The sequence below is a fragment of the Peromyscus californicus genome, unplaced genomic scaffold (genome assembly GCF_007827085.1).
Source record: "Peromyscus californicus insignis strain IS unplaced genomic scaffold, ASM782708v3 Scaffold_7__1_contigs__length_154581171, whole genome shotgun sequence".
In the NCBI taxonomy this organism is placed as follows: Eukaryota; Metazoa; Chordata; class Mammalia; order Rodentia; family Cricetidae; genus Peromyscus; species Peromyscus californicus.
Window position 1 is genome coordinate 92,958,958 of NW_026294595.1, and position 26,487 is coordinate 92,985,444.

The 26,487-nt window shown below is 53.5% G+C and overlaps 1 protein-coding gene and 1 long non-coding RNA gene across 6 annotated transcripts; one reads left to right on the forward strand and one right to left on the reverse strand.

The window, feature by feature from the left end:
- On the reverse strand, positions 1-25,955 carry Plcb2 (phospholipase C beta 2). 5 transcript variants are annotated; one of them, XM_052726504.1, is made up of 31 exons: positions 23,364-25,953; positions 20,125-20,202; positions 19,479-19,547; positions 18,694-18,834; positions 18,481-18,560; positions 18,341-18,394; positions 18,163-18,238; positions 14,816-14,916; positions 14,493-14,659; positions 14,252-14,398; positions 13,964-14,121; positions 13,638-13,720; positions 13,283-13,367; positions 12,433-12,604; positions 12,253-12,365; positions 12,042-12,138; positions 10,613-10,697; positions 10,377-10,501; positions 9,730-9,884; positions 9,041-9,205; positions 8,321-8,420; positions 7,542-7,646; positions 7,293-7,387; positions 7,092-7,167; positions 6,490-6,700; positions 6,241-6,406; positions 6,082-6,158; positions 5,898-5,993; positions 5,311-5,368; positions 4,648-4,734; positions 1-4,288 (listed from the first exon to the last, which is right to left on the reverse strand). In XM_052726504.1, the coding sequence occupies exons 1-31, from the start codon at positions 23,445-23,447 to the stop codon at positions 4,085-4,087; spliced, it is 3,510 nt and encodes a 1,169-aa protein (XP_052582464.1). In that variant the 5' UTR covers positions 23,448-25,953; the 3' UTR covers positions 1-4,084. The 5 variants fall into 5 exon arrangements, 4 of the variants coding, with proteins under 4 accessions (XP_052582464.1, XP_052582465.1, XP_052582466.1 ...); XM_052726505.1 differs by lacking the exon at positions 23,364-25,953 and adding an exon at positions 20,315-20,437; XR_008215461.1 differs by lacking the exons at positions 1-4,288; positions 4,648-4,734; positions 5,311-5,368; ... (7 more) ...; positions 8,321-8,420; positions 9,041-9,205 and adding an exon at positions 9,969-10,101 and having other exon boundaries at positions 9,777-9,884; positions 23,364-25,955.
- Positions 18,163-23,356, forward strand: LOC128102601 (uncharacterized). The gene is made up of 3 exons (XR_008215462.1): positions 18,163-18,409; positions 20,433-20,594; positions 21,173-23,356. It is a non-coding gene; the product is annotated as an uncharacterized LOC128102601 (long non-coding RNA).
- Positions 25,956-26,487: the final 532 nt, after the last annotated feature.

Sequence of the window (26,487 nt, forward strand, 5' to 3'; positions counted from 1 at the left end):
TCCAGAGGGCATGAGAATAGTTGGAATGGAATTTATTTGTAGAGTAAGTGAAGGGCTAGGGATTTTTGCAGTTGGTAGAGTACTTGTCCAATATACACAAAACCATTGGTTCAATTCCCGGCACTGCATGAAACCAGGTGTGGCGCTGCATGCCTGTAACCCCAGCACTTGAGAGGTGGAGGCAGGAGGATCAGAAGTTCAAGATCATCCTTGGCTGCACAAGACCCCTGTCTCAAAAAAAAAAGAAAAAGTGAACTACTGAGTCAACTACTGGATGTCTCAGATGTCATGAGCCCAGCGCTGCGTTTCTAGCAACGGGAAACACAGATGCACAAACTAGATCCTGAATGGATGAGATTTGCCTTCTCAGTCAGGAAGATAAACCCAGGATATGAGGAGGGGAGGCTGTCGCCCAAGGATTGACTACATCTGCTAAATACAAAACTCAGCCAGCCAGTGGAAGGAAGGTCAGAATGATAGCAAAGAGAGGGATCAGGGGTATCCTGAAGACAGCAGCTGAGGTGGTTGGCCCCTCAGGGATGAGTGATGTTGGGCTTCTAAGCAATAAGACGGTCCAGACAGAGGGGTTACAGAGACAAGGGCACCTAACAGGGACAACTTGGGGGTTGTGTTCAGGGGTCCTACGCTGTAAGAGACAGGAAATCCAGTGAGGCATCAAGGGGTCCTCAGCCTCAGAAGGGCAGGAATGTGCTTTGTAAGAGACTCCTGCGGCCCAGGATTCTGTGAGGAGGGCTCTTGGTCCTGGAGAAAGGACAAAAGGCCCGAGAGCCCCTGTGCCTTCTGAACTCCGGGGCTCCAGGGATGCCCACCGTGGCTTTGGGCTAGACCGTGCAGCAGGGACTCACACTGTCCTTTGTCCCCTGAGGAGCAGGTACTAACTGCACACCCTGTGGAGTGAGCCCCCACGCATTTCTTGGCACGAGAGCTAGGTCTCAGCCTGTGTCATGTACTAGCAGCCTCGTTGCAGACCTGCATGCTCCCATCTGTAAGAGGAAGTGAAGACACCTCAGCCTGCTCCCCAGACAGTGCCGCATCATTTTTTAGAGGGTAGTCTGTCCTACCTCTAGGTGACACTCTCCACTCCCAGGAAGGGAACAGGAATGTTCTCTTTACTCAGAAGAAAGGCTTTTGTCCCTTTTGGACTCAGTTTTCCCTGTCTGCATCATGAGAGAAAACACGTTCTTCCTGTGTGTCTGCCTTTAGGCTCAGGAGATAGGTTAGGCTGGGTACCTCTGGGAGGAGAAAAGTAGCAGGAGCCCAGACGAGGGCATTGGCCAGGCCCTTCCTCCCAGTGGGCCAGCACAGCTTTGTTTATGCCCCTTGCCTGTGGTGGAGAGAAACAATGGGGTGGGTAGTTGGTCAAGTCCCCTTCAGAGCCTCACGCTGTCTGTGCCAAGTTCCTAGACGGACAGTGATCCCAGGTCCTTCGCTCTGACTTTCTTCCCTGGGCTCACCATGTTCTGAACAGGAAAGAAATGGCAAACCAGGAAAAAGCTGAGCCTTCACTGTGAGGCGCAGAGGCACCAACAGCCTGAATTAGAAGCTGTCGCTGAGGGAGCTGAAGGCTGCCAGGAGAAGGGGCTGTGCTGGCAGGGGGCAGGCAGGCACTTCACCCTCCTCCCCTCCCACCTGCCCAGCTTCTCCTCCTGCAGGCCCCAGGCTGGCACAAGGGCTTCCTCCCAGAGGTGCCTCAGACTGCAGATCTGTCTGTCTGTAACTGCCCTTCCCCGCCCCCTCCTTTCCTCCTCAAGTGTCACCAGCCCCCTCAGCCTGTCACATTGCACTAGCTAGCTCCTCAGGGTTGAGTCTAGTGGCACGTGCCTGGGAGCTGCAGGGAGCTGGGGAGGTGGGGTGAGTCAGCAGAGGATCTGGTACTGAGTCAACCACGGGACTGCGAAGGGGTGAGGACCCTTCCCCATGCGGGAGGTAAATGGAAATCATGAGTGAAAAGGGAGCCTGGCCCTGGCCCTATGGTATAACAGGGATGGAACTCAGGTGTCTTTCACCTGTCCAGTGCTCAGTGCCCAGTGCCCAACGGAGAGCATCAACTCTTCCTCTGTCCTTCCCAGGTGGCCAGAGATTAATTTCTCTCTGGGGCCTAGAGACAGCATTTGCCCAGGGGGAGAACTGGCCCTTTTGGCATCAGACTAGAAGCAGGCAAGTGAATATCCGGACTGCTTAAGAAGCTGTTCAGAGGCCCCTTCAGAAGGCAGGGTCGTATCCCCTTCCCATTCCTGGGCTGCTCCGTTCAATCCTGACCTGGCAAGAGGAGACATGAAGGCAGTTTCTCCTTGCCCCGTGGGTTCATGGGTATTGACTGTGGCTATTACCCAGTGCACTGTGTCGACTCTGATGGATGCTGATGTACCTGGCTCACTGAGGTCCCCTCAGTCTGGATCCTCATCCCTACAGAGGTCTAAGCCCCGGGAGGTGGGAGGAAAGGGGAAAACAGGACTTCTGGCAATGGGTCGAGGTCAGAGCATTGCTCTGGGGTGCAGATGTCCCACCCCGGTGGTACCCAGTGGGGTATGACGGGGAGGCTGGCTGACAAAGGCCAGGCTTTAGTTGTATGACTGAATAGGCCTTAGCTTTACCCTGTGGTCAGGGACGGGTAGGGACCCCTGAGGTCAGGCCCTGAGAGGTACACAGGGAGGGTGTCCCTGTTCATTTTCCAAAGGCACAGGTGCTCATAGTTAATGGCATCTGTTGTAACTCTCCCATAAGAAAACAACCTCTTCCCAGAATCACCCCACCCTGCTAGCCCCATTTGGGATTTGGGACAGAGCTGTCAGTGTGATGAACGGCTATCCACAAGCCCTGCCTCCAGCAAGAGCAGCAATCAACCGCAGCGGCGGCCAGGCCCCGAATATGTGGTCACTGCAGGTCTTCCTGAAAGAGGCCCAGATAACCTAAGGTTTGGGAGTTCCTAAGAGATGGGGTGCACTTTTGTATTTTGCTCCAGCCCTGAGGGTGGAGACAAGGAAGGGCCCCATCTGTGTGGGAGTGGAGAAGGGGAATGACATCATCCTCCAGTGGTTCCAGCATCGGGACCAGCAGACAGGGAAGCAACTCCTGTTCAAGGCCAGAGGCAGGGCCATGTTACAGAGAGCCCCGGGGGACTCCCCAGGGACCCACCCCCATCCTCATCCAAGCAGCTTCATTTCAGAGACATTCCACTCCTCTGCTGTCTTTTCCTAACCAGAGAACAGAGGCCAGCCTAAGGCAGGAAGTTCCAGGTAAGGGTTCTTTGGTAGGCATAGAAAGAAAATAAATAAACCACCTAAATCCAGGAAAGAAAATGATGACAAATTCCTTCCTCAAGCAACCCACCTGATAGGGGTGGGGTACCTGATAGGAAGTGCCAGACCGAGACCTAGAAAAAAGGGTGAACCCAGGTTCATAGGGGGGAGAGAGAACACCCGAGAAGCTACAGTCCCCCCTCACCACTCCAGTGTTTGAGCAGTCAAGGAATCTTGTCCATGCAGCCTCCTGTCCCCACAAGCAGGAGGTGAGGGCAGGGCCTTTTGCTGCCATTCTGGAAGTAGCTATCCCCAGAGAACTTTGAGGCTTTACCAGGCTCTGCCTTAAGGAGATGGCACTCCTTACTCAGAGTACACTCTGTACTCAAGGAGACCTGAGATGTGGCCTGGAAGCCCCTACATCAAGGCAGGAGGGCTTGGATTTGGTTCTACGGGGGCCCCACGTAGAAACATCAAGGTTCTGGGGAGCAAAGGCAAGCCTCCAGAAAGGGAGCTCCAAGTGAAGAGCTGTTAGTTGCCCACTAGGAAAGGCAGAGGGAAGACCAGAACCCAATCTCCTCTCTCTCGGTCCGTACTCCTTTGCCTTCGATGACAGAAGAAGCCAGCTTAGAAAAAGACGTGGGTTCCAAGTGGGTTCTTCACCCTGGTGGTCTCTTCTTCCTGCCTTTTCCTGGAGCATCCAAGGAAGACACAGGCTCCCACAGCCCCCGAGTAGCAGGGTTCTTCTCTTCTAGGGAATAGAACCATGTTCCAGAGAAGGGTGTGACTATACTTGCTAAAATGTCTGAGTGAGGATGGTGGCATCAGAGGCGGCTCTCCTGGGTGTCTGCTTTGGTCATGAGTGGTTCCTGTGGACACAACTCTTTGGAGGCCTCGCAGGCCCCCTCAGGCCTGTCCTCTGTTTCAGTGGGGAAGCAGGCCTTGAAGCAAGCCCTCACTGATTCCTTTACTTCCGTCTCCAGGCCCTTCATCCTGGCCTCATACTCAGCCAGCGCCTTCTCCTGGAACTGTAGGGACAGCAGGGGGTCACTACCTGGGTTAGGAAGGAGCCCTGCCAATCCATTCCCAACTCTGGACTATGAAAAACTAAGATGCTTAGTCTAGTCAGAGCTCCCAGGAGACTGGAGTAGATGGGGGTAGTGAAGCCCATCAGAGAACCTCCCAGGAGAAAGGTCAAACAAAGAAATCTACAGAGATGTCTCATTTGAAAGTGCCTCCGGGACACCATGAGAACCTGCCTGTGACCCCCTGGTCGGATGTGATGGTCCCCTTCCCTGACCTCTTGCCCAGAGCCCTGGGGGGTTGGGCCCCTTCCCACCCTCGAGCTCATTTGGCTCCACTGGGGCCAGGACCGAGATCTTCTCACCTGCTTTTCCAGCTCCCGTATCTGCTCCAGGCAGGCTGTCTGCTTCCCTTCCAGCTTCTCCTGGTGCCGCTCCAGGGTCTCCGTCATCTGGGTAGGGGTGAGAGGCTGAGAATCTGAACAGTGCAGGCTAGCTAGGAATCCAGCTCTAATCTCAGCCAGCCAGCAGTGAGACTTGGGGCAAATTCCTTAACCTCTGGGCAGTTTCTCTGCAATTTGTAAAATGAGGTGATAGGACTTGGCCCAAGAGATTGGGAAGGGTGATTACACGTGACAGCTCACAGGAAGCACTCGGGGCGTCCTGCCTGATACAAGGTCAGGCCACAGCAGGTGCCAGGCCTGTTGCTGTGGTCAGCAAGGCCCAGGGAAGGAGCTTTAGGGCCATTCTCAGTGGGGCTTTCCTTCCCCTTTCCATTCCATGGCACCTCGGGGAGCCTTCCTCACCCACCCCATCCGATCCCATTCTTCCATGACCGGCTAACTCGTGTTTCCCAGACAGTTCCCTTCACACAGGCCTGAGTACTTCCTCCCACTCCAGGCCGCATATACGGCACTTCTGGACAGCATGCCGTAAGGGCTGAAAGGAAGGACATCCACATACCTACCCACGCACGCACGCACGCACGCACGCACGCACGCCTGTGGGAAGGACACAGCCCCGCATACCTGCTTGATAGCCTGCACCACTTCCTGGATGTGGGAGTTGTTAATCTCTCTCTTGAGCCTGTGGATATAATTGGGGTTTTACAAAGGAACTTGGGGAGGGGGCAGAGTCCTAAGGGCTCCACAAATAAGAACTTGTTGAAGCAGCACCGAGCAGAGAGACCAACTTGGAAGATGGAGAGGGGGCTCTGGGAGCCCTGGGGCCTACCTACTTCCTCACTAAAACACGCTGACTTAAAGGCAGCCAGGGTGGGCCCAGGTGGGGAGCACAGACGTCTAAGTGGACAGGCTGCTATCCCCAGCGCTCTCTCTCTCTCTCTCTCTCTCTCTCTCTCTCTCTCTCTCTCTCTCTCTCTCTCTCTCTCTCTCTCTCTCTCCATGGTTTCCCTCCATTGCTCCTCTCTGCTTAAGCAGTGTGGGCAACTGTGTTTGGCTCAAGGGAGACTCGGAGAGATACAGCCGTGGGACCAACTCGTTAGGGGCCAAGAGAGCGGGAAGAGCCGTGGGAGACGAGTTAGGATCCCTTGTAGGAAGACCCTCTTCCAGCTGGAGTGGGGCCTGCTCAGCTGGGCCTCCCCTTCAGGGTTTACCTCTCCTGGGCCACCTTGTCTGTGGTGACTTTGGTCATGGCTTGGATCCGTTCCAGCCTCTTGGCCTCCAGTTTTTTCTTCATCTCTTTGGTGTCACTGAGGGGAGACAGGGAGAAGGAGATGTCCTGTGAGCTGGGGCCTTTGCCCGGAGATAGGAACAGGCAGCCAAGGGAGGCCCTCTCACGTTTCTGAGGTCTCCTTGAAGGTCTTGAGTTCAGCCGCCTGTCTCTCTCTGGCCAGCTCCATCATCTTGGCGATTTGCTGCGAAGGAGGAAGGGCAGGCTTAGCGAGCAGCCTCTGGCCGCGCAGGAGGGGTGGGGTTGGTGGCTGCCGCGTCCCAGACCTCGGTCACGTGCTGCTCCTTGCGCTTGAGGACAGAGAGGTACTGCTCCTCGCCTTGCTGCTGCAGCTCCTGCTCCAGCCTGTTCTTCAGCTCCTGCACGCGCGGGTCTGCACCCTCGGGAAGCTCGTTAGGCGCCACCCCGACAGTCTCCTCACAGGGCAGGGTCCTGCGGAGGAAGCCACGTGGGAACAGGCCCTGAGCCAGGCGCCAACACTCTGGGGGAGGGCAGGACACCGCTGACTCCCTTACCTCTTCTTGCGGGAGCCCTTGCCCGGGCGGAGCTTGCAGCCAGCTGCTGGAGCCCCGAGTTCTGCCAGCTGTGCGGTGCCACGCTGCAGCAGCTCTTCCCAGCGCCTGGCTCCACGCCGCTCCAACTCTCGAAGCTCCTTCTCATGTCTCCGCTGCAGCTTCACCACGCCCTTCAGCTCCTGCAGCTCCTCCAAGCTGGTGGTCTGTGGCTCTGAAGAGGCATGGCTAAGGCGTCAAGCCGCCCAGAGCGTCTTTCCTGCCCTGCTGGCTTCCCATAGTTCCAGGCCCTCTCTCCAGATCCTGTGCCCAGATCACAGGGCTCAGCAGGCCTTATCTGCCACTTCTTTCTTAGCGTCCTCCTTGGCCTTGGCCCCAGGTGCTGTAAGAGCACAGGACTGGACTGCCAGGTGCCTTGGAGGCACCTCAGTTTGGTTCTCTGCAGGGTGGCAGTTTGAGCCCTCTGCAAATAACCCTTTCTCGTGCTGAAGCTTCAGACCCGGATCTTCTCTTCCTAGATGAAATTGTTAGTCTCTGGGGGACTATGGGTGTGGTGGGAGAGGCGGAGAGCTATACACTAGGCAGGTGGACCCAGGAAGACCTACCTGTTGACCCGTTGCCTGCTGGGACTGATGCTCCATTGGACTGGCTGGCAATAGGAATCCCGGATGAGAAGGGCTTCTGTGTGAAGACAGCCCGTTAGAAAGGTGGCTCTAACACCATTTTCCCTGAGCAGGAAACTCTGCCCCTCCCCACTCATTCCACAGCTCTTGGAGGTTTTTGGCAGTAGTCCAGGTGACACAGACCTCAGGCAGACTTCCTGTCACCTCCTTGAGCTTCATAGACTTCTTATCATGGGCATTGAAGTACTTGATGGGGTTGGCGAGAGCCACAGTAAGATCTGGGAAGCACAAGACGTGACCAGCCTGGTATGTGTGAAGTTGGGCCTGGAAGGGTCCACCTACCATCCTTTTCTTGTTCCACTTCAGATACTGGCTTAGTGAAGGAAAGGGAATGGGCAGTCTGGGGCTCCTGGCATGCCTCAGGTCTCCTACCTGCCCACGTGTCGGGTACATAGTCCTTCATCTCCAGGAAGACGAAGAGGGCGGGCATGGTAAGAGGCATGTTGCTCTCACTGCGCAGGCACAAGTGGTGGTATCCTGTTGAACACGATGAGGCAGATGGAAATGGTAAGCCAGAGCCCATTCCTGCCCAGGTCTACACACAAACAGCACTTCGGATGCCTGCCTTTAGAGTCACCGGCCAGGGTCTTAAGTATAATGCTCTGCTTCCTTACTATGTGACTTTGGGCGGGTTAGGCTATCTCTCCAGGTCTCTCCTCATCTATCTGCCTCGTGTGTTTGTTATGAGAATGTGTTTTAAGCTCCTCACACAGTCTTATTACATTTTTATGTATTTACTTGGTGTGAGCACGCGTGTACATGTGCATGCAGGGGTCAGAGGACAGCTTGTGAGAACAAGTTCCCTCCTTTCACCATGTGGGGCCTAGGGTCAAACTCAGATCAGTAGGCTTAGCAGCAAGTGTCTCTGCCCGCTGAGCCATCTCCCCAGCTCCTCTCACACATTCGGAGTACCCATGGATGCCAGCTGCTCAGGAATCTGTAACAGTGAGTCCAGAAAATCATGGGCATTCTGTTCGGTGGGCAGAGTTCCCACAGGTCAGGTTCCCGGAGAAAGTCTATTCCTGTCCCACTCCTTAGATAAGCTGGTGAGGCCTCAAAGACCCTGTCGGAAGTTCCCTCACCTCTAGGCAGGATGCTGGTCTCGGACTCAGACTCTCTGCAAGTAGTTAAGAAGCCAGCCCACTCCTTACCAGAGTGTAAGGCATTGATGGGGATGATTCGGTGCCCAAGGAATCTGTTGCCTTCTTCCATCACAGCTATCCTGAGGGAGGCCAGCTCAGGCATCAAGATCTGGAGGGAGTTTAGCACAGGAAAGGCTGAGGAGTGGACATGGGGGAGCCAAGCTGCCCCTCCCCTGTCTCCAGAAGTCTCTGTGCCAGAGTAAGAGCCTGGCAGACTTACCAGATTTGGTGAGGATAGGCAGAAGGCATGCCCTATGGCACATACAGGCATCTTACAGTTTGTGCCAGGCTCACATGGGGGAAAAGGCTAGATGTGCGCCCAGGACAGTGAGTCCCATGCAAATGGCCCTTGGCAGCTTTCCAACCAGTGTCCAAGGAGACAAAAGAATCCCACCATCCCCTTACCTGATCAGGGAGTTCATGTTTCCATCCCTAATCCTAATGTGCTCTCTCTCTCTCTCTCTCTCTCTCTCTCTCTCTCTCTCTCTCTCTCTCTCTCTCTCTCTCTCTCACACACACACACACACACACACACACACACACACACACACACACACACACACCCCTAATGAACTTGAGTTTGGGACCTCTGAAAGTCAGAAAGTAATAGATGAGGGCCAGAGGGAGGGAATGGTAGGTCTAGGAGCCCCTCTCCCATTGTTTCCTCTCGTCTGTAAGCAGAGGTCAAGAACCAGGGACAGACCCCAACGCCAGCCCCATCCCTAGCACCTTCTCAAAGACAAAGGGCTCCTCTTTCCAGACAGGATTGATGGAGTTAGTAGTAGGTGACAGCTTGGTGCGATAGCGCCTCTTGGGGTCCCCTGGGAGGCCGAAGAGTTCCACTTCCACATAGGTGCGAACACTGCGCTCTGACAGGAACTGCCCAGAGATCACCTAAGGGTGAGGACCCAAGGGGGGCCAGCATTAGATATCCCACTTAGGCTGGTTCCTAAGCCCATAGGGCCTTTGTCTCCACAGGGCTAAGTATCTATCGTGGGTATTAAGAAAATCCCTTTCAACACTAGCCATCAAATAGAGGCTGTGTGGCTCAAGATTTACAGCCAAGCTCTAAGGACCTGGGTGCTTCCGGCACTCAGGGGAGAGGCGGGTCACCCACATTTCTCCTCAGACAAGAAGGGAGCAACAACTGGAGCCTGGGCTCCCACTGCCCAGCATGGACTAGTCCCTCTCCCCTCCCCCACCGGAGCCTCAGCCCTTCCCCTTGGTTTCCATGGGGACTAAGAGGCAGACTCCTGTGCTGAGGAGGAGGCAGTTTCCAAGGCAACTTGCTACTGCACGAACTGGCTGGGGCTGAAGTCTTCAGGATATCAGGGAAGGGGGTTGGGGCAGAGCAGTGGGCTTCTCGGCCCTCCTTCTCAAGAGCCCAGCCCTCCCGGCTTGTCAGCCCTGGGCCTTGCCGTGATGGAAAGGGTGGTGGCTACCACCACATCAATGCGGTCCACTGAGAAGGGGTTGAACTGCTTGTCCAGCCTGCGCATGAACTCATGCTTCAGGAGGTATCCACTCTGCCCGTTGAACTCAAACAGTGCCATGTTCTGCTGCATTGGCAGGTCTGGGGGTGGGAGAGGACGCAGTGAGGATGATGTCGCCTAAATCCATTCTCAGTCTCTTTTCAATACTTTCAAGCCTCTCTTGCCTTGGGAATGGGGAGATTTGGGTAGATCATGAGGGCGAGAGTTTCTCGTGTCCCATCCCAGGTCCTTGGGGTATCTAGCCTCTCAGGAAAGGTCCTCAGCCTCGAGTCAGCAAGGAACAGTGGTATGACTGAGCTGCAAATTCACAGTGGACCTGGGACAGCTGGCACAGGTGTTTCCAAAAACACAACCAAACCGAGCAGCCAGAACCCAGGCCAGCCTTGGTGTCTTACGTGTGTTCTGATATATGAGCAGCTGAACAGGCGTGAGGAAATGCTCCCCTCCCCAAAGTGTTCACATACCAAGACATGCTCCCGGAGCCCTACACAAACGCCACAGCTCGTATGCACCAAAGATTCCCCAGGGAGGGGTAAAGATAGGATAGGCAGGGCCCAGGGGAGGGTTCTTACCCATTGTTTGGAAATTGAGGGCAACCATCTGGCATCCAGCATTCCAGAACATCTGGGGCATGTAGTTGGAAGAGTCCATGCGTGTGCCCTTGGGGTACACTCGGCTCATCTGGCGTTTATTGTAGCTGTTGCTGGGTATAGGATCTGGCCAAGGCCCCTTGCACGAGCTGGACCCCAGGCCCCCCTCCCAAGTCCCATCCCACCAGGGGCCTTGGTTAGTGAAGCCTCAAGGATACTCCACAAACTGCATCGAGGCCTTAGAGAGCAGCTCATAGGCCTTGAGCTCCGTGAAGGAGGAGATGACGTAACTTCTGTTCTTCTCTGAGCAAGGGAGAAAGGGAGGTTCGGAACTCCACACCAGGCTGCCCTCTGTCTCAGCCCTGCCCTCCTTTTGTGGCACCTTCCTCCAGAGAGCAGTGCTTCCGATCCAGGGTTCTGTTGTGGTCTCGGGTTTTAGTGGTCAGATTTGAGAGGGATATGTGTGCTGGGGCAAAGGGACTTCAAAGTGGACATGCAGAGGGAGAGAGCCTGCACTGCGGTCCTAGAGAGTGAGGGCTATGTGCCATGGATGGACATGGAGGGTGTGGGGGACACATGAGGCTGAGTCCGGGGTATCAGGAACATGTGGTATGTACACCTAGTGAAAGAATAGCTGGGGTGTGTAGCTGAAAGAGTCCACGTGCACGCCCCTGGGACACACAAAGTCATACGCTGTTTGTGATTGAGTGTAAGTGCTGGCCAAGGCCATTTTCGTCAAGGACCCCGGGCCTTCCTGCATGCCCCCAACGAGGGGATTTGGCTGGTGAAGCCTCAAGGATCCCAGGCAGTGACATATACAGGAAATGAAATGTGTAAGAAATTAGCTAGTGCACAGAGGGACAGCCATATGCTAAGGGCAGTACCCCATGCCCTCCAAAGCACATTCTGGGCGTGCCCAGGTAGCAGAACCGGTTGTGAGGTCAGGCATTGTCAGTCAGTGTTGCAGAGATCAAGTGCACAAGAGAGTTCAGAAAGGGACTGAACTGCTCGTGTTGGGGGGACACACTGGAGAGTGGGGAATGCACTTGAGTGCACCCTGAAAAGACCAGGGCAAACAGCAGGAAGGATCCAATGGGGTAAGTAAGCTTCCACCCCCTCCTGGAAACCCCACTCTCTCTTTGGACAAGGTTTCTCTATGTGGAGTCCTGGCTGTTCTGAAACTCACTATGTAGTTCCTATTTCAGACACCCACTCTCTTCCTCCCCAGTGCTGGGGTTAAAGGCATGCTCTCCCAGGAACTCTTACCTCCAGGACTGGGGCTCCTAGCCTGGGGGCAGCACTTAATATAACTCAGGCCTGGGAGCTGCAAAACTTTAGGAAACTCCAGAAGCCCCAGACAGGCCTGGATGAGGTGGCCTGTCATAGCGACCTGCCTGTCACTGACACACTCCAGAACATTCCATTTGCTGCCAAGTTCTTCAGTCCAATGCTGGGAGCCACTGCCACTTAAACAAGTCGTTTGCCTGACTCCTCGACTGAGTATTTATGGACAAGGACCTTAGTGCAAGGAGGGGCAGGTCTCCCCTCCTTTCATGCCACTCACCAGGCCACTCTTGAATGAGGGCAGCTTTCTCCTGAGCCCAGCCTGCCTTCTCCTCCCCCACCTCCCTGTACTAACACACATACGTGCGGAGAACTCGAAGGAGATGAACTTGGTGGGCTGGATGTAATTGACAAGGCTGGACATTTCCTCATAAGCTGTCACCTCCAAGCCTGCTGTACCCTAGAGATTGAACGGGAGAGTGAAGAAAGGAACAGGACAGAGCTCAGATGGCAGTCCCCATGTCCACCCAGACGGAACCACAAGGGAGACGGCAGAGGGACTGTCCCCACACACCTCGTCCGACTGCATCTTCTTTATCTCTTCTTCGTCCAGGTTTCCTGACTCCTCCTCTTCCTCCTCCTCCACCACCTCCTCCTCCACCTCAGTCCGGTCCTCAGCAGTCCACACTGACACACAGAGTTTTGTCAGCACTGGCTCTCCCCAAACCCCACCCCATTCTTGTTGCTCACTCACCTGTGTCCTCAGTGGGGACACTAGACGGGCAGCTGCCCTCGGCCTCCTCACCAGGTTTCTGCCCACCAGGGAAGCTGGGGGATGCTGGCCCAGAAAACTGGTTCTTCTTATTCTTAATGAGGATCTTGCCCCGGAGGTCCTCAGGGCTGGGCAGAGGGATGCCAGGCTTCAGCTGCAGAAAGGGGGAAAGTGGGCACCATTGCTTCTTCTGTGGTGTGTGCTCCCTACGCCAAGCTGTGCCCCTCTGGTGTGGGCCTATGTCTGTCGCCTCGCTTCCCGCCATTGCCTCTTGTGTCTTCAATTCCCACTTGACCAAAATTACCTGATCCTGGGCAGTAATGTCTCTTTCACCCGATCCTTCTGACTAGAAGGTGCTTTTCCCATGCTCACTGAGTCTTTGTCATCTTCCAGATTTCACCTTAACCACCGCATCCCTCCAGGAAGCCTTCCCTGATCCTCTAACTCTCGAGCACTGTTTCCCATAGCAACCGCTGGCTGTACTTGGCCTGGATGCTTGTCCATCTCCTCATGAAGAGGGTCAGAAACCTGGGACAGCAACTGTGGAATTTAGGTTTGTTTTGTTTTGTTTGTTTGATCGTGTTAGATAGGGTCTCACTATGCAGCTCTGGTTGGCATGAAACTTGAGAGCTTCCTGCCTCAGCCTCTCAAGTGCTGGGATTACAGATAAATTCCATCACTAGGAGACCCCTAATTCTAGCACACTCTCTGACACGGGATAGGTGACAGGAACCCAGACTCACAATCCAACCAAAGGAACTCAAGTATCTCTGCCCTTCTAACCGGGTTCCACCTTTCCCCAGGTCCAGATGCCCCACAAGACTGCACTCACAGGGAATTTTTCCAGGGGATCTGTGAGCAGGGTTTCTCCAAACATACTCCTGCAGTACTCGGCCATCTTAGCCTGTTGGCGGGGTCTGGTAGCAGCGAACAAAAGGAAGGGGTTAATTGCTTAGCACCAACTCTCCTGCCCATCTTTTGTGCCCTGATGGCCCAGATCAGAGGTCCAGGAAGTGGGGGAGGTAGGAACACAGGAAGGAGAAGCTGAGGTCCCAAGGAGGCTGTATTGAGACCAGAGAACTCAATGACGGACTAGAGGCCAGGGACAGTGCATGTGTGTGAGTGGGGTTCAGGCCAGAGGCTGGGGTGCAGGTAGAGAGTGAGGCTGGGTAGTCCTGGATACGCACGAGTCCACGTGGTTTTCAAACGACAAGATGACAGGATAGGGGGAGGTCTTAAAGGCACTTTCTGCAATGGCTTCGATTGCTTCCTAGAGGAGAAAGGAACACTGTAAAGAGGGTAGCCCCTCCCCAAGGTGCCCCTCCCCACGGTGCCTCTCCCCACTACTTAGCTTCAGCATAGGCATGAAACTAGATAGCCACAGTAGCCTCCAAGCAGCTTGAGGCATTCCAGAAATTTCTCCCCTCCAGCTTCACTCCCCTAACTTCAGAAAGCCTCTCCTCAGCCCCTTTCTGGTGACCATTGTACTCAGTCTCCATACCCCAAGACCCACCTTGAACAAGATATCTGTGGTCATGGTGAAGCCATGGGTGATAATGGGCTCCTCATCGGGGGGCTTCCCCTTCCAACAGTCTAACTCCACACAACGGCAGCCAGACAGGAGCACCTGGCGGTACATCTCAGCCGAGGAAGGGCCAGAAAACTGGCCAGCTGGGCCGGTGGAGAGAAGGGGAAAGATGTCACTCACAGCCAGGCTAGTCCCCTCACAACCTCATAGTCTGTCCTGTGAGAATCCAGGGTCCAGGAGAGGATGGACAGACACGGGGTTTCCGGGACCCACCTGTCAGGTAGGTGTTGTGTGAGGAGTTGATGAAGTAGTGATTCAGTGGCTGGGTCATGTCGTGGTGGAGCAGCAGTGTATTGTGGGCTAGCACACTGTTCTCTGGTCCGCAGAGAAACCAGACCATGCCCTCTGGTGACAGCTGGCCTGCGAGACAGTGGGTAGCAGGCAGGTCACGGCTGCACCTCGGCTCCCAGGGAGGGACGAGACGGCAGGAAGCGGGGGGCTCCTCGGTTCTCACCCCTCTGCACATTGATGCCGCTGGGTTCGTACTTGTCGATGAGAGTCTGCACCTGCTCGGGCCGGGCGGGCGGGAACAGCAGGGAGTTGAGCCGAGCGTCTCGCTGCTTCTGATTGATGAATTTGGTCAGGTGCTCCTTGGTCATGTAGGGTTTAGCTTTAGCGTGGCTGCAGGCCGGGGGAGGGGGGCACAGATGCAGTCTTTGAACCTGAAGGCTTGGACTGCCTTCCTCTCTTGTCCAACCTTGTGATTCCCAAAAGGCTGGGTGGAAGGAAGGAACTGCCTCCCTTACCACCACTCCATGCCCAGCCCAAGGAACTCACTAAGAAGTGAAGATCTCGTCAATTTCTGGCCGAGGACAGAGACTCATGAGGAAGCTCTTGTACACAGACTCTGGGAAGTCCTCGGGATTGATGGCATCATTCTGGAAGAACCACCTTGTTACCCTTTATCTCGCCTGCTCAGAGCTAAGACTCAGCACAACCTGTCCCCAGCTCTGGGAAAGGTGGCCTGATCAGAGAGAGTCCTTAAGGCAGACAGGCACGTGGGCACACGCATCTCAAGGGCCTTGTCATCTGACTGCAGCACCAGATAGCGGGCTTGCTTTGATGAGGATTTTGGACAGTAGCTAGTTCTGTAGCTGGAACAGGATTGGAACAGCATGAGCTTAAAGAGGGTAAAATGTCAGAAGCAAGGGGCGCTGCTTTCCGGCCTGAGTACTGGACTCTCATTTCTTTTTTTCCTTCTAAGTGAAGAACAAATTATCTAAAGAAACTGTTTGAATGTAGACAACTATGCACCTGACAGCAGAACCCTGAAATATGAGAGGTAAAACCTGACTTGGAGAGAAATAAAGCAGTTCAACAGTAACAGAGTATTTGCCTAATATGCACAAGACACAGTATACACCACCACCACCACCACCACCACCACCACACACACACACACACACACACACACACACACACACACACATCAAACAAACAAACACACAAACAAAACACAAATAATTTGGAAAAAAACAAAAGAGACATACACAAAGAGATAAAAATCAGACTTCATCAAAATCTAAAGTATGTATGCTTATAAGGACGCCATCAAGAAACTGAAGGGTATTCAGTTTCTAAGTGAGCTAAGGAATAAAGGAAGGGAGAGAGGGGGGGAGGGAGGAAGAGAGAGAGAAGGATAGATAATCCACAGAATGAGATAATATTTACAAATCAATTGTCTGTTAAGTGGTAATTCAACAACCAAAAGATAACCCAAAGGATGGGGGATGGATTGGCTGTTCAAGCCCCTGCTGAGCAAGCCTGAGGCCCTGAGTTCAGATCCCAGCACCCACATAAATGCTGGTCTCAGTGTGTGTGTGTCTGTGGCCCCAGGGTCAGGAGTGGACAGATCCCTGAAGTTCATTGCCAGCTAGCCAAACATGAGCTCCAGGGTCAATGAATGCTCTTCAAAAAATAAGATGGAAGTTGGAGAGACGGCTCAGTGGATAAGGGCCAATATCAATCTTACAGAGGACCTGAGTTCGATTCCAGGCACCCACACCAGACAGTTCACAGCTGCCCGAAATTCCAGCTCTAGGGGGATCTGATGCCTCTGGCCTCTGCGGGCACCTGCACTTCCAGGTGTATATCCTCACACAGACACAGAAACATAATTTGAAAGATAAACAAACCTTTAAAAAGTAAGATGGAGAGTGATTTAGAGGGACACCTGACATTGGCCTCAGTCTCCACACATGTACAAACTCTCTCTTTCTCCCTCTCTCTCTCTCTCTCTCTCTCTCTCTCTCCTCTCTCTCTCTCTCTCTCTCTCTCTCTCTCTCTCTCTCTCTCTCTCTCTCTCTCCTCTCTCTCTCTCTCTCTCTCTCTCTCTCTCTCTCACACACACACACACACACACACACACACACACACACACCATAAACACACATACATACAAAAAATTCAAATGAGAGATAGACAATGAATTTGAATTGATGTGTCTGCAAAGGAGATGTAGAAACGATCAATAAGTACATGAAAAGATGTCCATACATTATTGGTTATTAGATAAATACAAATTATAATCACAATGAGATATCATTTCATCCCCACTAGGATAGCATCAACCATGGCGGGCAGCAGTGCTGCTGGTGGGGTGTAGGGACATTGAAACCCTTCTTCAATGCTGGTAGGAGAGTCAAATGATGCAGCCACTCCAGATAACAGTTCGTCCGTCCCTCAAAAATGGTAAATATAGTCACCAATTTCACCTGAATGTATATATCCAAGAAGGCTGAAAGCAGAATCATGACAAAATGCTTATAGAGGCATTATTCACAGCAGTCAGAAAGTGGAGAGAAGCCAAGTATCTGTCAACATAGACTATGATACCGCAATATAAAAAAAAAAATGAAACGCTGATGCTACCACGTAGATGAATCTTAAAAACCCTATGTTGAGTGAATAAAGCCCAACGTCAAGACCACAGACTGCATAAGTCCCTTTACGTAAAATGTCCAGAGTAGGTGAATCTATAGAACTAGAAATGGAAAGTAAGTATCCTGTGCTTTTCATTGTGTTCCTCCGGAAAACAAAACAAACATTAAATACCACTCAGGATCGCACTGGAAAATCAACCTGAGTTTTAACTGGAGGTGAGGGTCTCCCCCAGCCCAGCTCTGCCTCCGAAGCTGGTCAGTGGCCTCTATTGGGATACAAGGGAAACAGACCAATAAGGAGGACACAGCCAGGAATGGGAGCTCAGGAGAGAAGGTGGCTGGGTGTCACTGGAAGCAGACAAGCAGTACAAACCATAAGGACCACCTCAGGAGCCCAGCCCACCTTCTCCTCTGCCTCGGCTGCACGTGGGGTCACCAGTGCTGTAGAAACTGGGCCTATAAGGGGGCATTCCTCACGTGGCTCATAAGGATGGATGCTTACAGTCTCAGTTTTACTCATTTCTACTGTTCTAGATTCTTACCAGGAGAAATGTTTCACGGGGGAGGGTTGTAACTACACAAGGACGCTGGCCGAGGTGGACAAGGGCTTTAGGACTAACACCACTCCCCCAGCCAGGCTTGAGCCTTGGCTATGGGCCGTATCTACCCAGAGAGCTCTTTTTTTGGTAAATCACATAAGACGTCTCATGGGGTGACCCTCCATCTGACTTGTAATTAAAAATTAATTGCTTAATTAAAAAGAAGTGGAAAATGTGCTTCCCAATCGAGCCGAAGTCTGTGCCCTGGCAGCTTCCCCCCCTTGGCCCTGCTCTTCCCCCTAACACCCAGGAGAACTGGTGCCTTCCTGGAACTGTCAGATCCCATGGCCTGTCTCCTGTCCCTGCTGACCCTGTCTTGCTCCCCGACAATGTTCCCAAGGCTAGGATAGGAAGGCTTGCCTCATCTGCTGTTCTCCTCCCCAACACTGCCCCTAGCACTACTGGAGGCAGGCCTTGCGGCTCCAGCTCCAGCACTGCACGCACCCCCTTGCCTTGGGCCCACCCTTTATGCCTAGTGTAACCAGAGGTTCTGGGTTAATTGGCTTTGGGAGCTATTGATGGGCTAGTGATGTCATTTTGGCTCGCCCCATCCGTCGCTATCCCCGGCCATGTTTTTTTTTCTTTTTTCTTCTGGTGGGAGTGAGACTTAGTAGAGTTGACTGGGGAGAGGAGAACGACTCACCTTGCCTTTTGCAAGGTGACAAGCACTGAGGGCAGCTTCTACTCGTTTGCGATCAGCAGGAAACATCTGGAAAAAACTGAGGGAGCAAAGAAAAGGACCAGGCAGCAGAAGAGTCATGCCTAGGCAGGGAAGGCTCAGGGAGCTGGGAGGCAGCTCAGAGGAAACTCAAGAGACTCACTTCTTCACAGGGATCTTCCCTTCAGGGTTGAGCTGCATCTTAAGCTTCACCAGGCTGAGGGGATGGACGGTAAGTAGCCCATCAGGCTGTGGGCTGGTAAGCAAACCCCTCTTGAGCTCAGGCAGGGTGGGGGTACTTACATCTTGTCTAGGAAAGTGCTTCGGGGAGCGTTGGCTGTCATGGGGTGTTTGGTGAGAGCCAGTATATCCTCAGCCCAGTCCTGCAGAACACAGAGCCTAGAGGTCATGCTCCTGACCACAAGCGCCCCTGAGCCTCTCGGCCCAGGCCTATGACTCTCGGGGAAAGGTCAAGCTGTCCCAAGTGCCAACACTACCCGGGTGTTGCCAGTGTACCTTGCCCACATTCTCCTTGTAAGAGACGAAGTTGTGGAAGGTGAGGTCCACCATGTCCGGGCCGGACACCACGGTGAGTGCTTTCAGCAGGAAGTGGTTGTCTGGAAAGTCCATGTTGAAGACCTCCCGGAGTTTCTGGCTCTGTAAGAAGCAGTGGTACCATGAGGAATGCTGACCCTCAGTCTTGCCCAACATGACTTCCTATATCTCCTTGTCAGCCACGTGAACTGCAGGTCACTGGGGCAGAATGGCCACGGAACCTAGGAACCATAGGCCTCAGTATCCCCCTGCCTCTGGTTCCAGCAACTGCCATTGGAAGGGGAGGCCCATAGGAAGACCTTGGCTAAGGCAGTGGGACCTGGGAATCCTGGGAATTTCGTTTGAAGAAAGATTCTTAGCCCCCTAACTCCGGGGATCCTGCTTCCTACTGTCAATCACTTTAATCTTTTTACCAGCTTTAGGTAAATGTAGGCAAAGCAGTCACCAAGCAATGGGGAGCAAGGGGTAGAAGAAACACTGCCCAGACAGTCTGGCAGGCTTAGGGGCAGGAATTAGCTCCTCCTCCTCCATTCCTGCCTTCTTGGCTCACTGTGACCAGTTCCCATGCTCAGAACCCAGGCGAGCTGAGCAGCCGCCGCCACACCACACTTCCTGGGCCTGAGCTAGAATCCTTGCTGTCTAGCAGCCCGGGACCCAGTCATCGGGTCCCACAGATGGGATCCCCACCCCAGCAGAGACTTGGTCCTTGCTCTTTGTAACTGGTGGCTGCTTCGGGGCCCACCTACCTTGGGCGTCTTGGCAAACTTGCCAAAGCGAGTGTCTCGGATGCTCGTGATGTCCAGAAACTCCATCTCCTGGTACCAGTTCCCAGTGGGAGCAAAGAAGGGTGGGGACACAATGGTCAGAGTGGGGAGAGCGTCCACACCCCTTCTGGTCCCAGCTGCTGCCTTCTCTGGATGCCAAGACTACCTGGACCCCTCCCTTCACTTTCTACTCCTCAGTTTCTATTAATGGGGATCCTCTTTACTCCTTGGCCCATTCCTTCTCTGGGATAAGAGCTGCAACCTGCACCCTGTCTTCCATCCTGGAAGCCCCCAGGCCTTCTTCTGTTGTTCTGTCTGGCTGCTGAGCCTGTCCTCTGAGTGTTGAGCTCTGATGTGACCTGGAGCCACCGGTACATCATTGCCCTTCAGCTCAGCCGACTCGTCTTTTCCCGCTGTCTCCAAGGGATACACACTCAGGACTGAGCAGGCCCAAGCAGTCATGGAGGGAGGTGACTGCAGCTTCCCTCCCCGGCCCATGAGAGCCGCAGGGGCTTCTCTCCCAGGCCAGTCTCTACTCTACATCCATGACTCCATCCTATACCACCAGGGGTCTAGCAGAGTTCATTGGTTCAGTTGAAGCTAAGGGCCGTGTTGGGTAGCGTCTTACCTTACTCTGATATGTCCAGTATAAGTAATAGCCCTTGGGGTCCACACGGAGGATAACTGGAGAGGCAATTGAAGTTTCCTGCAGAGAGAAAGGGTCATCTCTCTGCTCTGAGATCTCAGACCAACTTCCCTGGCCCAGGCCAAGGACTCAGACAGAGACCATGTCCTTCCTAGAAATTAGAAGACATTACCTTTTGTTCTCTGAGCTAACAGGGGGAGGCCTTGAGGACGGGAGATGGAATTGCTGGAGGAGAGGTGGTACACTTTCTGGACCCCAGCAATACCTCTTTACCTCTCCATGTTCTCAAGGGTCATGGCTCCATCAAAAGACAGAATCCCTCTCCAAGATTCCTTGCTACCATCCTGGAAAGCTTGGCCAGTGAGAGCTGAGAGCCTGGGTTGTCACCTGCACAGTCAAGGCCCTGCACACACAGCAGCGGATCTGCTCCTCAGAAGCTCTGCCATCCAACCGTGAGCACAGCCTACCCCTCCCGTCCAAATAACCCAGAGAGACACCAAGTTCCCTCCCACCTCCAAAGTGAAGTACTCAAACCTCCTCAGCCTGAACTGTCTCCAAAGACCAGCCCACACCTCACCCCTTCAGAAAAGGCTTTCCTGAAATGTGTTGTTATTAATATGTGGGGGGTGTGGTCAAGAACCAGTTCCCAGATATAGAAACACATCCGGGAAATCCTGGTGAGCTCAAGGACCCTGGGGCAGTAAGCCTTGAACTTGGTTGGAGTTTGCAGAATTAAGTACATGAATGAATGAGTGAGCTGGCCTTCGAAATCCCTGTTCTCCTCACAGAGTACATAAGCCATCTTCTATTTTAATAGTCTTTGCATACATAAACAAGATATTGCAACTGAAGTTTCCAACAATACATGATTATTGCTGCTGACACACCGGACCAAATATGGGATCTACCAAGAAAATGATACAAAAAGGTTCCCGCGTTAGAGGTCATTAAAACATAGCAGGGAAGATTGTGTAAAAAACCTGATTTTGGGCAAAGCTGTGTAGTGAGCTCTGGGTTTTTTCCTCCCCAGGGGAATTCAGCCTCAGAAATTCAGCAGGTGCCAGGTAGGCTGCCTCTGAGTGCATGGTGTGACTGTATGGGATGAGCCTGCATCCTCAGAACTTGTGAGTATTTGCTGGACCCAAAGTGGACTCAAGGGTGAGGGATGATGGGCGAAGGGCCCAGTGCTTCAGGAAGAAGAAACTGGGAGTAACAGGGAGCTGAAGAAGTAATTGTGAGTGATCCCCTGAATAGAGGCATTGGGAGATTTCAAGCAAGTGAGCCCCAAGACAGGAAGGAGGGTGTCCCCCAAAATCATCAAAAAGACCACCAGAGGAAGAATAGGTTTTAAGGTCTGTCAGACTTAGAAATTCCAAGCCAGCTGTTGACAGCACGTATTCAAGAATGAACTGCCACACCTCCCTGTGCCCCACTTAGAAGGACCTAGAAAAGAAAGAGCTGAGAACACCACCATCGGCCCTTCCTCGGGAGCCTGCACCTGTCCTAGGCCTGGGAGGACAGCAAAGCACAATGCTGAAGCAAGGCTGGAGTTTCACTTCTAACTTGTTTCTAGAACAGGACTGGGTTTTGTGGGGACTGTGGGACCATTGTCCAAAGGTGAAGGTCATGTCTGATAGCTTGCAGAGTTTCTTCCCATAGCTAGGAGAGGTTTTCCCTCTAAGGATGTTTTAAAGGGGCTGTGGGAGACTAAACAGAGTCAGCTTTGGCTGTATCCTTTGCACTACAGTGATTAATATAGTGGGACACATCCCTGTCACCTACTAACCCGACCCAAAGCAGCCCAAGAGCAGAACCTGGCTCATAGATCACGTGTCCTGTGACCAGGCTTGGGACATTCCTGCTCATGCGAGTCAGGATCCAGGGATCACACAGTGCTCTGGCTTGGGGAGGTGAATGGGTCAACAACAGGTTGAAGAGAGAGCCACACAGCGTGTCTACCTCGGGTGACCCACTGCCCGCTCAGGTTATACACACTGCCCAGAGGAACTGAGAGCAGCCACTTCAGTTTTCACTGTGAGTCATTTCCCTCTTTCCAGGGGCTCCTAAGACATGCCCCATCATCACCTCCATGCCACCACCATGCCCATCACCTCCGTGTCACCACCATGCTAGCACCGTGCCACACCAACCAAAACAGAAAGCATCTACTCCCAGGGCCTCACTCCCACAGTCTGGGCAGCCAGATGCGTTGACCTAGCGTAGCCCCAAAGGGTCTAGACTCAGACTCCCCTCGTTGCCCAGAGAAACAAGACAAGCCAATTCAGGGAGCTGAAGTAATACTTGTAGGTAACCTCCTGAATGCAATGTGCTGTTGGAAACCCCAAGCCTTCCTAAGGCCAGTCTAGAGTTCTCTTAAGGAGGCCTAGCCTCCCTGAAGGACAGTCCTCATTTTATTCTTCCTAGACCAAGAGATTCTGTGGTTAAGGGCAGTGTTTTCAGGGCCCAGAAGGACCAGAGACTGTCTAGGAAGGAGCAGACTCCTCGGACTGGGGTACAGTGCTGTTCTTCCTGGCAGACAGGTTGGCAGGTAGTAGCAAGTAGAAGGCTGAGCTGAGGTGAACCACCAAGGGGAAGCAGAAGTCAGCAGGTTCCTTCCCAGGCCCCAGAAGCTTGAACCTCCCTCCAGTTTTCAACTGGATCCCCAGCCCTTTCGTGACTGCCCCCACAGTCATAGCTCGAGGGAGAACATGGCTTCCCTGGGACAGGATGCATCTTGTTCTGTGGACTGGGGTGGTCCAGCTGGTTATGGGTCTCCTGCCAGAGCAAACTTGGGGATGTCTGTGCTGGGAAGGGGGGCCTGGCTGACCTCTTTTGTTTGCTTGCCCTATCTCAGCTGGGGGGTATGCATTTCCCCTGCCAACACTGAAACTACTAGAAACAAACCTTTGTCATCTTCAGGGATTTGGAAAAGGGCAAATCAAGTCCAAAGAGATTACCTTTTCTGATACTGCGCCCCCCCCCCCCCACACACACATGCACGCAGCCCACCTCCACCTCCTCATTCCCAGACGCACCGGCTTCCTCACAGCAGCCAAGGACAAGCACCCTTACCCCAGACTTGTTTATCTAGCTGTGTGCCAGCTGCCTAACCAAGCCACATAGGCGCCTGGGTGCTGGGAGACATAAACCAACCCACCCGCTCTGCCAAGCACCGGGGAGCTACCCAGCACCGGCCACTCCCAGGGCCCGTCCCTACTCACATCATCCCACTTGATGAAGCGCTCTCCTTGACTCAGATACGCCTTCACATTGGGGGGCAACAGGACAGGGTTGAGCAGAGACATGATGTCAAGTGTCCCTCTTTGGAGAGGCTGGGCAGATACCAGCAGACAGGAGGAGGGAAGGAAGGCGGGTGAACAGGAGGGGAAGCTAGACTGGGCTCACATGGCACCCGCCCAGCCCTGGTCCGGAAGTTGGGGTGCTCTTATAGCCTACAGGCTAGACGCAGGACTCATAGCCTCAGGCAGGGGTCCAGTCGATCTGCCTTGTAAATCAGCCTCCTCCTCTGTCTGAAGTGGGGGGCTACAATAGCTGTTTCTGCCCGGAGGGGCTGGGCTCCTCTCCTGGGAGTCCCTCCCCACCCTCTGCCTCAGCACTTCCTATTCTGGGCTTCCTTCTCTGGGCTGCTGTGAACTGAGGGGCGGGCCATGAGGTCTAGAAGTCCTGAGGCCAGGGCCTCTGTTACAAGGATAGTCTGCTTAGATTTGACCCTGAAGGGTGGATGGAAGAGAGTGATGTGAGGTGTTGGACAGTAGGAGATGCCATTACAGAGCCTTGGGATGAGGGACCGGGAACACAAAGAGCTCTCTAGAAAAAGGGTCCTCCACAGAGCAGGGGTTCTGTCCTCAGAGGGTGGGTCCACTCTGGAGATGGGAGTCAGGGACAGGCCAAGCCCCAGCTGGCATTGAGTGTTTTGAATAAGCAAAGTTCCCTGAGCACCCAGCTCATCTTTCTCAATGCTTCCTCCCAATGAAAATGAGGGTCAGGTGAAGCAATATGGCCCTCACCGGTGACACTTCTCTGGGCCTCTGAGCCTTTCAGTGAAGGCCTAAAAATCATTACCGCTCTACACAGCCTGGAGAAGCCCTTTGCCACCAGCCTCCCTTGAGTACTCCACTTCACACAGGGACCCGGGGGGCAAGAGGTTCTGAAAGGCAGAAGCAGCCCTGCTCTAGACCCTGTTCAGAGTGTTGTGGTAATTACAATATCGCTATCTATCCCAGAGGTTCAGTTCCAGCCCGGCTTAGCCCCAGCCACTTCCTCTTACCTAACCCACTCTTATCGAATTTCTTAGTCCAGCTGGGGAGGCTAGAAGCTCTACCCATGGTTTCCTTCCCCTCTGAGGCCCCAGCTTTCAGCAATAGGTCACATCAGGGGTCTTTGTGCCACTCCTGACAACTGTGAGGCCTTCCCCCTGCCCTGGAATTACTCACCTCTGCAGGTGAGAGCCAATGCAGGAGAGTGGGGGTGGGCACAGGGGAACAGGCTAGATGGACAAGTTAGTTAGCCTTAGTGAGAATTTAAGGTAAAACTGTGGGCTGTGGCACATGCCAGTTGTCCCAGCATTTGGAGGTGGAAGGGGGGAATCAGGAGTTCAAGCCAGCCTGAGCTACAAGAGAGCCTCTCTCAAAAACAAACAAACAAAAGGTAGTGAGCACTTCAGTGGAAGCTAGCTCAGAAATGGTCCCAGAAAAGCAATTCTAAGACCAGAGGGGCAGGAGCCTAGAGCAAGACCTAAATGAGCCACCAGGACACAGCTCCCACACTCCCACAGGTGACAGGTGCTCCAACCCCTTCCTCAGTGTCTCTCCTACCCACTCCCTCTAGCGCTGGACCTTCCTGGGGGCCTCCTGGGAGCCCCTGCAGATCTGCCTGTCTCCCTGGGATCAGGATCCCTGTCTGTTTGAATGAATTTTGCAAGGGAAATCCCTGTCCCTTCCCCAAACCCTACACCTGTCACCTGCGACGGATCTGGCCCCCACATCCAAGTTCCTCCCTTCCTGTCTTGCCTACAGCCATGGGCCTAGAAGAGAGTCTGCAAGGGAGGAGGGGTGTTTCTGTTCCTCCTTCAAAGACTTCTGGACTCTGCTCCTTCAATCTCAGGCCCTAAGCCCACAGAACAAAGGTTTTATATCCTTACCCATCCATGGTATCCCCTGGACAGGTCCTGGGATTCCCAACTGTAGCTTCAATGGAGGCCTGTAGGCTCCTACCAAATCCTGATGCCAGCCCTAAGAATGGCAAGCCACTTGAAAGACCTTTATTGAACAGGGGGTTTCCTCTTTTAAAAATACACATAGGCTGCCCAGCATGGTGGCGCATGCCCATAGCCACAGTTCGTTGGAAGGCTGAGGCCAGAGGATTGCTAGAACTCTGGCTGGAGCTCTAGGCCAACCTAGAGACTGGACAATGTAGTGAGACTCTGCCAAAAAGGCATTAAAGCTTTTAAAAATGTTAAGTTGACAAAGGGGGGTAAAACAATGTAAATAATAGTGCAGTAGCTGTGGCAGAAGGAAGTCACAGGACTACGTTTGGGGAGTTGGCCTTGGGCTGACTCTTGGGCATTGCTGATTGGAAGGCACTGCTGCTGGCAGCAGGCCAAGTCGGCCCCCAGGGTGGACAGTGGAAGGACAAGGATGCCCCCTGCTGGGTGCACTGGAAAGCCGAGCCGCCGCCCGGGGAAAGGGGCGGAGAATCAGCTACTCCAGGAAGCCGCTGGTACATCTGTGTCATTTGTGATGCTGAGTTTGACTTGTGGGAGCTGTGGGCTACAGACAGGGAAGGAGCTCATATTCAACAGCTGTCATGGGGAGGGGTGCGGGGTGGGGGTGGGGGCTAGTAGGTCCGAACTTTCCGTGTTCACTTGTCAGTATGGCTCAGGACTCACGGGGTGACTGGATTTCCAATCTGCTCACCAGAGAAGTTCAGTAGTGAACTTCTGCACTGAACTCATCTCTAGGCGCAGAGAGCTACCTGCCAAGTAGATCATTTTCCTACCTGATGCAGCAGGATTCGGGAACGGGGAGGCACACTGTGTGCTGTGGGCCAATGGCTATCTTGTTCCTGAGACAGAGATGGATCAGTTGGTACATCCTCTGGAATGTGTTTCTCACACACTGCTCTACGAACCCAGCCAATTACCAAGTAGGTTTGTCTTGTGATACTTACCTTCTTCTGCACCTCATCTTTCTCATCTGTAAAGTGGGAATAATCCCACCTTACAGGGACGTCCCCAGCCTGCTGGGAAAAGGGGTGGGCCCAGGAGAAGCAACCACTCCAAGACGGCTGCTGATACATGTGCCATGTGTGATCCTATGTGAATTT